General features: G+C 45.2%; 1 protein-coding gene across 2 annotated transcripts in view; it reads right to left on the reverse strand.

Annotated features, from left to right (window-relative positions):
- Positions 1–14,012, reverse strand: part of NEDD4 (NEDD4 E3 ubiquitin protein ligase) — a 519,020-nt gene that overhangs the window by 425,144 nt on the left and 79,864 nt on the right. For both annotated transcript variants that reach the window (XM_082253414.1, XM_082253413.1), the window contains exon 3: positions 7,225–7,303. In XM_082253414.1, the coding sequence (XP_082109540.1) occupies positions 7,225–7,303 (79 nt within the window). The remainder of the gene's footprint in view (positions 1–7,224; positions 7,304–14,012) is intronic.

Below are 14,012 nucleotides of genomic sequence, written 5' to 3' on the forward strand. Positions count from 1 at the left end.
AGTGGTCTAAAACAGGGTGCCTTGAGGTTTGTTCAGGGGTGCCTTGGCAAAATGCCTAACAATTTCCCCAAAACTATATACAAGCCAGCTTGTGGATAATGCTGCCTTTTAAATACACAAAACCACAGGTTTTCATTGGGCACCATTACAAAGTTCTTGAAGTCACCTTAGCAAAGTGATAGAGAAAAACTGAGGGAGAAGAGAAACATTGAAATACTAGTCCAGTCATGTCCAAAGTCCGGCCCACGGGCCAGTTGCGGCCCTTCATTTAGTTTTATACGGCCCCCTGAGCTGTATGGGGAATGTAGTGCCTACCGCCGCTGCCGCCGTTCTGCATTGTTCAGAAAAGGGTGGACCCGGGGCGCAGAGCAGTGCGCCCTGAGCCCACCCATTGTGTGACAATAGCGAATGATTATTCGCTATTGTCACAGGGATCCACCTGCTGATCCTCCTCCTGGCCACTCAGGAAGCGGGTCCGAGACCCGTTTCCTGATTGGCCGAAAGACGAACAATTGCGATTGGCCAAGGAGGAGGAGGAGGAGGAGGAGGACTCGGGAGACATGGAGGATTGCCGCCGCTGCCTCAGGTAAGTGTACGCTGGTCTCTCTGCACGCTGTGCTAACTCTGCATTTAAGGGGGCACGCTGTGGGCACTCTGCATTTAAGGGGGCACGCTGTGGGCACTCTGCATTTAAGGGGGCACGCTGTGGGCACTCTGCATTTAAGGGGGCACGCTGTGGGCACTCTGCATTTAAGGGGGCACGCTGTGGGCACTCTGCATTTAAGGGGGCACGCTGTGGGCACTCTGCATTTAAGGGGGCACGCTGTGGGCACTCTGCATTTAAGGGGGCACGCTGTGGGCACTCTGCATTTAAGGGGGCACGCTGTGGGCACTCTGCATTTAAGGGGGCACGCTGTGGGCACTCTACATTTAAGGGGGCACGCTGTGGGCACTCTACATTTAAGGGGGCACGCTGAGGGCACTCTACATTTAAGGGGGCACGCTGAGGGCACTCTACATTTAAGGGGGCACGCTGAGGGCACTCTACATTTAAGGGGGCACGCTGAGGGCACTCTGCATTTAAGGAGGCACGCTGTGGGCAATCTGGCGAGGGCGTGTTTAATGGCGAAGCAGGGTAGGGTTTGGGTGGGGCAACAAGTGGCGAGTAACTCTTAAGGCCTGGCTAGTAGCTCATGACTTGAAATTTTGAGCCGTGTGTGTATGTATGTGTGTGTGTATATGGATGTATGTATGTATATATGTGTGTGTGTGTGTTTAATTTTAATGGTTCAAATGTCAGGCAAAATGGTCGGCCCTCACGCATGTTCACTTCATCAAATCTGGCCCTCTTTGAAAAAAGTTTGGACACCACTGTACTAGTCAGTACCAGATTGAAAAAGTGTATTTGCTATGGAAGAATAAATCACCTCCAACGCTGGGTTTCCTACTTGTGTGGATGTTGTTGTGTTATGCAAAACTAATAGAATTGTTTTTACATTTAAGAATGGGGTGCCTCAAAACTGTCTGTCATGGGTCTGCTACCTAAGGGTTAACTTAGTGCCGTGTCTGCAGACTAATTGCAGTGATTGGCAACAGGCTTCTCTATTTAAACTTCCCAGCAGCATTATGTCTTTGATGTCTGATCTGCAGCTTCCTGTGACCCCTGCTCCTGTTTACCTGCTTCTGTGATTGATCTCCTGTACGACCCGGCTTGACTTTGGACTTCCCTTGCTTTCTGCCTGCACTTGACCTCGGCTCCCCTCTGACCTTGAACCTGCATGCTCCTTTGGATTCCACGCCGCCTGCCTGTTGTTGACCCGGCCTGTGAACTGATCCGTTTGTCTGTGAGCCCCCAGAGTGAGTGTGGACTCGGGCGTTCCATCCTTCTGCCTGCTGTTGGGATCCTCCTACCTGCTGGTTGTCTCCTTAAAGCATCTGGGACCTTGGATCTGCCCGTCCAACAGCTGACCCGCCAGGCTCTCATACCATTCTGTTCTCCCATGCCACCTGTCTGCTCTACCAGGGGCCGCGAGTCAGATACGTAAGGGAGGCCTTCCTCTGCACTATCGGGCTCATCAGTCAGGTACGTGAGAAGTTGACACTGTCCATCATTTTTAAAGAGTGCCTTGACTGAAAAAAGGTTGAGAAACACTGGTCTATAACATCCTAATGTAATTTCAAATTTTCAGCTCTGTCCCTGAATCCCAACTGCTCTCCAGTGTTGTCAGCCTGTCATATGCGCTTCCACTGGAGACCATAAGTAGCTCATTGTGCAGGCATGTTCGCCCAATGTTATCATCAGTGGCTGCAAAGAATCTGGAGCAGATCAGCAGCATTCACATAAAAAAAAAGGATGAAAAATAACCAGATTTACTGCTATAGGATGGCCCTCCTGTGCAGAATTAAATATATATATATATATATATATATATATATATATATATATATATATATATATATATATATATATATATATATAGTTACATAGTTAGTGAGGTTGAAAAAAGACATCAGTCCATCCAGTTCAACCTATGATGTGTGTTTGTGTTTGCTGTTAGCCGTACATTGTATACCCCTGTATGTTGTGGTCTTTAAGGTGCCCATGTAATAGTTTTTTGAAACAATCAATGCTCCCTGCTGATACCACTGTTTGCGGAAGAGAATTCTACATATTTACTGCTCTCACAGTGAAAAACCCCCCTGCGTATTTTAAGGTTAAACCACCTTTCCTCTAGTTTTAGTGAGTGGTCACGTGTCTTATTGTATTTCCTTTCTCTGAATAGGTTTTTCCATATGCTAGGGTTGCCAGTACAATATTTGTACATTGATATCATATCCCCCCTCAATCGTCTCTTCTCCAGAGAGAATAAGTTCAGTGCTTGTAGTGCTTGTAGTCTTTCCTCATAGCTGATGTCCTCCATTCCCCTGTGCTGGATGTTCACCGGCACACGCCGATTGTCAGATAGAGATACTATGTAAACAAGGCAGAGCTCCGTTCTGAAAGGAGCAAGGGATGGATTTTGTTTACCTGCAAAGCAGGGAAATAAATCCATCACTTCCCTAAGTAAAAGCAGCACACTTGTGACACAAAAACACTGGTTGGAAACACCGTTAACCCTTTGATCGTCCTTTATGTTTAACTCATTCCCAGCTAGTGTCATTGGTACAGTGACATATTGCAATCCCGCTATAAGTCACTGATTTCCGCCATTACTAGTATTACAAAATAAAAAATTCCAGTACACAGTGCACCTGGAAAGTATTCACAGCGCTTCGCTTTTTCCACATTTTGTTAGGTACAGCCCTATTCAAAATGGATTAAATTCAATTATTTTCCTCAAAATTCTACAAACAATATCCCATAATGATAACCTAAAATAAGTTTGTTTGAAACCTTTGCAAATTAATAAAAAAAATAATCAAAATGTACATAAGTATTCACAGCCTTCAACACTCAAAAACGAGCTCAGGTGCATCCGGTTTCCACTGACCATCCTTGAGATGTTTCTACAACTTGATTTGAGTCCACCTGTGGTAAATTCAGCTGAATGGACATGGTCTGGAAAGGCACACACCTGTCTATATAAAGGTCCCACAGTTAACAGTGCATGTCAGAGCACAAACCAAGGCATGAGGTCCAAGAAATGGTCTTTAGACCTCAGAGAGAGGATTGTAATGAGGCACAGATTTAAGAAAGGGAGAAAAACAGAAAAAGAACAGAAAAATATCTACAGCATTGAAGAGCCCAAAAGCAAAGTGGCCTCCATCATCCATAAATGGAAGAAGTTTGGAACCACCAGGACTCTTCCTAGAGTGGGCCGTGCTGCCAAACTGAGCGATAGGGGGAGAAGGACCTTAGTCAGGGAGGTGACCAAGAACCCAATGGCCACTCTAACAGAGCTCCAGAATTTCTCTGTGGAGAGAGGAGAACCTTCCAGAAGAACCACCATCTCTGCAGACAGATTGGCCAGACGGAAGCCACTCCTCAGTAAAAGGCACGATAGCCTGCCTGGAGTTTGCCAAAAGGCACCTGAAGGACTCTCAGACCATGAGAAACAAAATTCTCTCATCTGATGAAACAAAGATTGAACTCTTTGGCCTGAATTGCAAGCGACGTGTCTGGAGGAAATCAGTCACAGCTCATCACCTGGCCAGTACCATCCCTACAGTGAAGCATGGTGGTGGCAGCTTCATGTTGTGGGGATGTTTTTCAGTGGCAGAAACTGGGAGACTAATCAGGATCAAGGGAAAGATGAATGCAGCAATGTAGAGACATCCTTGATAAAAACCTGCTACAGAGCGCTCTAGACTTCAGACTGGGGCGAAGGTTCATCTTCCAACAGGACAACGATCCTAAGCACACACCCAAGATAACAAAGGTGTGCCTACGGGACAATTCTGTGAATGTCCTTGAGTGGCCCAGCCAGAGCCCAGACGTGATCTGATTGAACATCTCTGATGAGATCTGAAAATGGCTGTGCACCTACGTTCCCCATCTGACCTGATGGAGCTTGAGAGGTCCTGCAAAGAAGAATGGGGGAAAACTGCACAAAAATAGGTGTGCTAAGCTTGCAGCATCATACTCAAAAAGACTTGAGGCTATAATTGGTGCCAAAGGCTGTGAATACTTACAGTGGATATAAAAAGTCTACACACCCCTGGTAAAATGTCAGGTTTCTGTGATGTAAATAAATGAGACAAAGATAAATCATTTCAGAACTTTTTTCACCTCTAATGTGACGTTTTAACTGTACAACTCAGTTGAACAACAAACTGAAATCTTTATGGTGGAGGGAAGTAAAAATAAACTAAAATAATATGGTTGCATAAGTGTGCACACCCTTAAACTAATACTTTGTTGAAGCACCTTTTAATTTTATTACAGCACTCTGTCTTTTTGGGTATGAGTCTATCAGCATGGCACATCTTGACTTGGCAATATTTGCCTACTCTTCTATACAAAAACACTCCAAATCTGTCAGATTGCGAGGACATCTCCTGTGCACAGCCCTCTTCAGATCACCCTACAGATTTTCAATTGGATTCAGCTCTGGGCTCTGACTGGGCCATTCCAAAACTTTAATCTTCTAGTGAATACATTTCTTTGTTGATTCGAATGTATGCTTTGGGTTGTTGTCATGCTAAAAGATTAAGTTCCTCTTCATGTTCAGCTTTTTAGCAGAAGCCTGAAGGTTTTGTGCCAATATTGACTGGTATTTGGAACTGTTCATAATTCCCTCTACCTTGAGTAAGGCCCTTGTTCTAGCTGAAGAAAAACAGCCCCACAGCCAGTACTTGCCAGATATTCCTGCAGCTCCATGGTATATCGAAAGCCTTCTAAATTATTTTGTATCATTCTCCTGACTGACCTTTTAACAATGAGATCCCTTTGATGCTTTGGAAGCTCTCTGTGGACCATGGCTTTTGCTGTAGAATGTGACAAAGAAAATGTCAGGAAAGACCTACTAGAACAGCTGAACTTTATGTGGGGTTAATCAGAGGCACTTTAAATGATGGCAGGTGTGTGCACCGACTCCTATTTAGCAGGAGTTTGAATGTGATTGCTTAATTCTAAACACAACTGCATCCCCAGTTATCAGAGGGTGTGAACACTTATGCAACCACATTATTTAAGTTTTTTATTTTTACTTCCCACCTTAAAGATTTCAGTTTGTTTTTCAATTGAGTTTATAGGTCACATTAAAAAGGTAAAAAAAAGTTCTGAAATTATTTATCTTTGTCTCATTTTTTTACATCACAGAAACCGGATATTTTAAAAGGCGTTTGTAGACTGTTTATATCTATTGTATGTAAATTATTTTTCTGTTTTTTATTTTTAATAAATTTGCAAAGATTTCAAACAAACTTCTTTCACATTGTCATAATGTGGTATTGTTTGTAGAATTTTGAGGAAAATAATGAATTTTTTCCATTTTGGAATAAGGCTGTAACATAACTTGTGGAAAAAGTGGAGCTCTGTAAACACTTTCCGGATGCACTGTATTTGCCATAGTTTGTCGACGCTATAAGTTTTGCACAAACCAAACAATATACGCATATTGGGAATTTTTTTACCAAAAATATGTAGCAATAAACAACATTGGCCTAAATTTAAAAAAAATAGATTTCGCCTGAATGCGCACTGTTTAGGAGATATTCTAGTAAGCAGCAGTCATCGATGTCAGTGGTGCATATGCTCTGAATCTACAGTATAGCCAAGCCGTAGCTCCCGTGTGAATGCAGGAGAGTGACGTCATTGCAGCTCAGCCATTCAAGCAGCTGCAGCACACAAATCCGGAAGGGTGAAGGTGGAAGCCTCTGCAGCGGTGACAGGGCCTTGCTGGAGGGCTTCGTTTTAAAGCATGGGTGTCCAACCTTTTGGCTTCTCGGGGCCACAATGAGTGTAGAGAAATTTTCTCGGGCCGCATATAAAATATGTACTATAGTTAAGGTATATAAGTAATAAAATGCCGCCGCTCCCTTCCCGCGCCACCACGCCCCCCCCTAATTTAACACAACTAGAGGATGATCAAATGAAATGGAATCAGTATACAGAGGTTTACTTCTTCTGAGAGATGATAAAGGAACACTCTAACCACCATCACCACTTTAGTGACTTGAAGTGGTCATGGTGGTAGGAGTCAGAAACACTGCACATGGTCGCCTCCCCCCCCCCCCCCCCTCCAAGGCAGCCTTTGCCTACAGTTGGAAGCTACTGTGGCCGTGCCCCCGACCCAAATTTCTTCCTCCCCAGCAAAAAAAATTGTCAGGGGGCAGTGGGCCGCATTGCCTGTGGTTCTGGGCCGCATGCTGCCCTCAGGCCACGGGTTGGACATGCCTGTTTTAAAGGAAGTCTTTCATTATGTGCCAGTATGCAACGCATACTAGCACATTATGACTTTGCCTTGCAGGGAGAATTTTTTTTTTTTCTTCTTTAACATTTACTACCACTTTAAATCTTGAAGTTTTAAAGACTGGTGGGTATCTTCTGATATTTTTAAGGATTTTCATGTAAAGTGCTCTGCACCTAGGATTACCACTCCAACTGCCTTCTACAGTATGCCAAGTCTTACTCTACCTTTATTTTTAAAATAGGTTGAAGGGAATGGAATGTGAAAAGCCATTGCTAAACTATATTATGGTTGCAGCAGAAAGTGTGTACAGAGCAGGGAATTCTGACAGGAAGAGCATCCGGGAATCTGGATAATAAAAGAACATGCCTACCTTCTTTACGGTTTTTGTTTGAACACTGGTCACTATTCCATTTTCTGGATCATACAGCGTCAATTTCACATATGGGTCACTGGAAGACAATTTTACAAATGGATCATTATTAAAAAAAATAAAATAAAATAAACACAAAAAATGATTCACTGAGTATTTAATTGTTTTGTTCCTCGATTAGCCAAGATCTTGCTTTTTGAACTATCGTGTCTCTAAAGCTTCAGATACAAAAAAGAACAATCCTGAAAAAAAAAAAAAAATACACCACAAAAAAAAACTAAGCTTACCTTCCTGGTGGCCATGAAGTCACTTCAGTGTTGCTTGGCTGCTGCAGGTATTCCACCCTTCAAGTAGTGTGAATACCTTCACTAACCGCCACAGGCAGTGGTTTATCCCACTGACACGTATGTCATTACAGGCTGAAATACCAGCAGGAACTGAGTAACAGTGAAGAGTCAGAATTTCTATACACAAGGCTATGGAAAGGTAAAAATAGGGCCTCTTTTTATTTTACAGGACTGTTCTTCCAGGGCTGGCTAACAGAGGTGGGTTCTACATTTTTATTTAATGTATGCTTTAACTAATCTTCTAATTTTTCCCATACTTTTTGTCCTAGAATATAAGATAATGACCGACTCACGGGTGTCAAACACAAGGCCCGTGGGCTAAATCCGACCCGCCAGGCCTTGTCAAGTGGCCCGCACAGCGGCCAGCCGCCATCCAAGTGTTTTCATCACTGTTCCTTCTGCTATCACGTCAGGTCTCCCAGGCAACAAGAGTAAACATTTCCGGCTCTATTCCCTTCAGTCGCGCAAGCGGCGCCGGCTTTATGTGAGCCGAGTGCATGCGCGTCAGTCTCCTAGGCAACAAAGGTAAACATTTCTCGCGCTCTCTCTCCTCCTCAGTCCCTTCAGCGGTGCCAGCTTTGTGAACTTGGCGCATGTGCAGCCAGTCCAGCATAGCTGTCAGTGGAGGAGGTTCCTAACAGCTCTGGTGACTGTGTTTCTTTTCCATCCAGGGCGCTGCATCCTGAGGCCAGGCTTTTGGGGACTTGCTTTATCCAATAGTGGCAATGAAGAAAGGGTATGTTGTAAAATTCTTTGTACATCTTGCATATAAGTGTGGTTTCTGTTGATCTGATGATTTTGATAGCAAAATAACACATAAAGGGCAAAGCTGAATACTGGCACTGGAGCTGAACACACAGATCTGCCTACATAAGGAGTTACTGACTACAGCCCAATATGCATGGAGGGAGCCGCAGGGAGGTACCAAAGCTGGGCTTAGTAGGAAGGTGGGATAGAGTATAAATGTAAAAAAGCTTTTATGGGGGGGGGGGGGGTTGGAGGCAGATATGTGCAGAGGTAGAGGGATGGGAGGAGAGTGGTGGGAGAGATGTTGCCCAATGTGCATAGCATACTCCTGAACCCTACACACTGTAAATAGTGCGCACCCCTGAACTTTGTAATCTGTACATAGGGCACCACTGAACTCTGCACTCTCTACATAGGGCACCCCTGAACTCTGCACTCTCTACATAGAGCACCCCTGGACTCTGCACTCTCTACATAGAGCACCCCTGGACTCTGCACTCTCTACATAGAGCACCCCTGGACTCTGCACATAGCACACCCCTGGACTCTGCACATAGCACACCCCTGGACTCTGCACATAGCACACCCCTGGACTCTGCACATAGCACACCCCTGGACTCTGCACATAGCACACCCCTGGACTCTGCACATAGCACACCCCTGGACTCTGCACATAGCACACCCCTGGACTCTGTAGCACACCCCTGGACTCTGCATTCTGTACATAGCACACCCCTGGACTCTGCACTCTGTACATAGCACACCCCTGAACTCTGCCCTCTGTACATAGCGCACCCCTGAACTCTGCACTCTGTACATAGCGCACCCCTGAACTCTGCACTCTGTACATAGCGCACCCCTGAACTCTGCACTCACCCATGAACTTTGCACTCTGTAAGTAACACACTCCTGAACCTTGCACTCTGTATGTATCGTGAGCCAGATACAAGCGGCCCTTTGAAGGCAACCATATTGCTAATGCGGCCCGCGATTAAATCGAGTTTGACACCCCTGATCTACATGCTGCTTACATCATCGCTCAGATGATTAACACTGAATCTGCTTTTTTTCCTTACCCTGGGGTGCATTTATGCAAAGCCTCATATTGGACAAGATAATCTATAAAATACATTATCCATATATTTTCTGTGAGTTTCTGTCTCTGGTTAAATATATGATGTGCATTGCCAAAAACGTATAAAAAATTAAATAGTGAAGTTATCTTCACTGTGTAGAAAACACAATGAAATTGTGTAAATGCTAGATAATTAATCACTGTGCATGAACAGCCACTAGCAATAATCACATGTAAAATCCAGCAGGCTCCATAACCATTGAGTTAAACTGCCCCCTACAGGAGTAGGACACTAGGCAGAAAAAAAGTTTGACTACGCCCATGAGCAGTCGCAGGGGGTATACTCCCCGTCTCTGCTATAGGAAATCAGTTTAGTTACTAGCAGTGTCAGAAGAATTACAACTCCACAGAGGGGTGGGTGCTGTGTCCGTCCAACATCAGAGAAATTGATTTTGACGGTAAGTCAAAAAATTGGGTTATTGACTTACCGTAAAATTAATTTCTCTGATGTTCATTGATGGACACAGCTCCTGTCATTCTTGACCATTTGATTATATGGCCTCTACAGGAGTAGGGCACTAGGCAGAAAAAAATTTCTGGCTTCAGCCATGGGTAGTCCCAGGTGGTATACTCCTTCTCCCTGCTATAGTCACTCAGTTTTGTTACAAACAGTGTCAAAGATAGTTATAACTCCACAGAGGGGTGGGTGCTGTGTCCGTCACTGAACATCAGAGAAATGGATTTTAGGCTCCATTCACACCTGGGCGTTTTTGAGTGTTTTTCAGCTCCAAAAACGCTCAAAAAAACGTTCCAAAACGCCCAACAAGTAAAACCCCATTCATTTAAATGGCTCCTGTTCACATCTGAGCGTTTTGCAAAACGACTGTAGCTGAAAAAAGTACATGAGCTTCTTTTTGGTCTGATTACCAGCGTTTTTGATAGATGTCAATGCCTGCCTCCAAAAACGCCTGAAAAAAACGCCTGAAAATCGCGGTAAAAAACGCGCGAAAACGCTACGCTCAAGTGTGAATGCAGCCTTACGGTAAGTTAAAAATCCCATTTTCTCTTTCGTTCATTGACGGACACAACTCCTGTCATTCTTCACCATTGGGACGTCCCAAAGCAGTGTCAAACATGAGGGGTGGGAAACAGCAAAAGAAAATGTAGCCAACCAGGCAACAGGGTCTCAACTAAAACAACTGGAGCCCACCTGAAAAAAAACAATACACCCTCAAATAGGATCAGGTACTCTTAAACAGCAGCCTGAAAATCCTTGCGGCCAAAGGAAGCATCCGCAGATGCCAACATATCCACTTTATAAAACTTTGTAAAAGTGTGCACCTACGACCAGGTGGCCGCCTTGCAAACCTGCGTTACTGACGCCTGATGATGGAAGGCCCAGGAGGCCCTAGTAGAGTGCGCCATGACAGGGAAAGGAGGAATCTGACCCCGATGGAATTTCCATCTGGAAATGGTTGCAGAGGAAGTGGACAACCCTTTGCGAGGTCCACCCGTGAGCACAAATAGAGAGTCTGATTTCCTGAAAGACTCGGTAGCTGCCAAGTACACCCTAATTGCCTGGACCACATCCAAGGCATACAAAGCAATTTCCTTAGGATGTTTAGCCCTGGGACACAGGGAAGGCAACACGTCTTCATTTATATATCATTTAAGTGACAACTTTGTGTTAAAAAAAACATTTGGCATTTTCCCGATACTTGTGGCAAAATATAAAATACTTAACGGACTCAACATGCCTCTCAGAAAAAAGCTTGGAGTGTACTTTCCAAAAAGGGGGGGGGTGTTGTGCTAGCTTGACATTTCAGGGCCTCCGAAACTGTGATGGGTAGTGAGAAGGTAAAATAAGCAATCTATACCCTTAGAAAACTTGAAGGCGGTGATTGGTTTTTGGGGTCCAATACACAGCTAAGCTCCCAAAAAGTCTCCCACGTGGTATACCTGCACTCAGGAGCAGCAGCAGAATGTATTTTGGGGGGTCATTCCACATATATCCAAGGAAAGTGTGAGCAATATATCATTTAGTGACAACTTTGTGTAAAAAAAAAAAAAAATTGATTTTTGCCTTACCGTAATTTTTCCTGATGTTCATTGATGGACACAGCTCCAGAATCTTTTTGACCACTGGGTATGCTGCCCCTACAGGACACTAGGCAGGAAAAAGTTTTACCAAGCTTATGGGGCAGTCACAGGTGGTATACTCCCACTCCCTGCTATAGGCATTCAGCTTAGTTGCAAGCAGTGTCAGAAGAAAAATAACCCAACTTAATAGAGGAGTGGGTGCTGTGTCCATCAATGAACATCAGAGAAAAGGATTTTTATCTTTCGTTCATTAACGGACACAGCTCCAGAATCTTCTTGAGTATTGGGACATCCCAAAGCAATGTCACAGAGGGGTGGGAAAAAACACAGCAGAAAAAAAAAATTCCCAAAAGGCTAAACCTAGCCAACCAGGTAACATGGAGCTCAACCAGGAACAATTGGAGCTCATCTGAAAAAAAACATACACCCTCAAAAAAGACTAATCCTCTCAAACAGCGGCCTGCAAAACATTGCGGCCAAAAGCAGCATTCGCAAATGCCAGCACATCTATTGTATAAAATTTTGTGAAAGTGTGCACAGACCAGGCAGCCGCCTTAACAACCTGTACCACTGATGCCTGATGGCGGAAGGCCCAAAAGGCACTAAGCGCCTGCATAGAAAGCTCCTTAACAGGGAATGGAGGAACATGACCCTTGATGGAATAGGCCTGCACCACCGCCCGTCTTGTCCATCTGGAAATGGTCATGGCAGATGTGACCAACCCTTTGCGAGGTCCATCCAGAAGGACAAATAGTAAGGCTGATTTCCTAAACGACTCGGTTACCGCAAGGTACACCCTGATCGCCCGACATACAGCCAGAGAGTGCTAGGCAATCTCCTTAAGATGTTCAGGCTTAGAACACAGATCAGGCAACACAATGTCTTTATCAAGATGGAAACCAGAAACAACCTTAAGAAGGAACGACTGACAAGGGTGAAGCACCACTTTATCTCGGTGAACCACCAAGTAAGGTGAACGCCAAACCAACGCAGCAAGCTCCGACACCCTGCGTGCAGAAGTAATAGCCACCAAGAAGGCTAACGTCTGTGACAATGTAAGCAGAGGAATATTTCTGAAAAGGCGGATACTGGAGAACTGACAGCACCAAATGAAGATCCCACGGAGGCAACGGAGAGCGTACTGGGGAGCCAAGTGGCGAACCCCCTGAATAAAAGGTGAAAACCAAAGAATGTATAGCCAAAAGGACAGCAAGAGAAGACCGCCAAGACCAAAAATCTGGCCCTTGACAGTACCCAAGGCCTGGCACTGCTCAACAAATCATTAGAGGAATGACAAAATCTGAGCCACCAAAATGGAATGGGTGTAACCCCAAGAGACACACACCACGCAATGTACGTCTTTCAGCGCCATAGTAAAACCTTCCTAGAGGTAGATCCTTTAGTCTTTTACAACGTGGGAATCACCGATTCAGGCAACCCTCTATCCAGCAACACCTGGCCAAGCTGGTAAAGCCAGCGACTAAAGCAGGATTGAAGATTGGCCCCCGGGCCAATAAATCTTCGAGAGAAAGTCTCCAAGGGCATTGGCGACCAGCCATACCAGATCAGCGAGGCCAGTCTGGAGCCACTAGGAAGACCACATCCCTTCTGCCTCAAAACTTCACAGGAGACTCGGCAGATGTTTCAGCGGGGGAAAGGCATATATCAGAAGGTACTGGCCCCAAGGAGACACCAGTGCGTCTGTGACGTCGGCCAGAGGATCCATGAGACCTTGCCACAATTCTCTGCACCTTCCTGTTGGGATTTCGTCTTTACGGCCGGCTACCTCCCGAGCCGCCAGGACACTTCTTGTTCCCCCTTGGTGATAGACATACGCCACAGCCGTGGCATTGTGCGGTAGATCCTTACCTGGCACTCCTGAAGCAGATTTGTATAACGAGCCAGACAAATCTTATCGCCCGAAGTTCCAGTACATTGATCGGTATTCTTGACACCCCCAAAGTCCAGACCCCTTAAGCACATCCGTGCCCAAACCGCCTCCCCACCCGGAACCGCCTCGAAGGTAGACACCATCAGGCACAGTGCCTGCACGCAAGTCCAGAAAGAAGACTGACTGCTGAACAACAGGAGCGGAGTCTCATCCTGCAGCTTTGGAGTTTTAGTTCCCCCTGGAAAACAACACCCTGGCTGAAGCCGATTCAGAGTCAGACACAGATAGTTCAACTTGGTGGACGGAACCATTGCAGATTTTTGGAAGTTCAATTTCCAAACAAACTCCTACAGAGTCCGCAGAGTAATGACCAGGTTGTCCTTTAGAGCAGTCGGAGACTCTGCTCCTAGAAGATGATAGTCCAGGTACCCAGTACCGCAATCAACCGCTGCCGCTATAATGCCAACACGGTATTGCCTACGGTAGAAGAGTACTCTTTCCCAATATAAGACCCTTAAGGATATCATCCAGGAAGATCCAAACAGATGATCCCCTGAAAAAGGGAGAACAGATAAGACCGTATTGGAAGACTGGTCTGCAGACCAGCATTTTAGCCATATCATGCGCC

This window comes from Pelophylax lessonae (genome assembly GCF_965119305.1).
Source record: "Pelophylax lessonae genome assembly, chromosome: 4".
Taxonomy (NCBI): domain Eukaryota; kingdom Metazoa; phylum Chordata; class Amphibia; order Anura; family Ranidae; genus Pelophylax; species Pelophylax lessonae.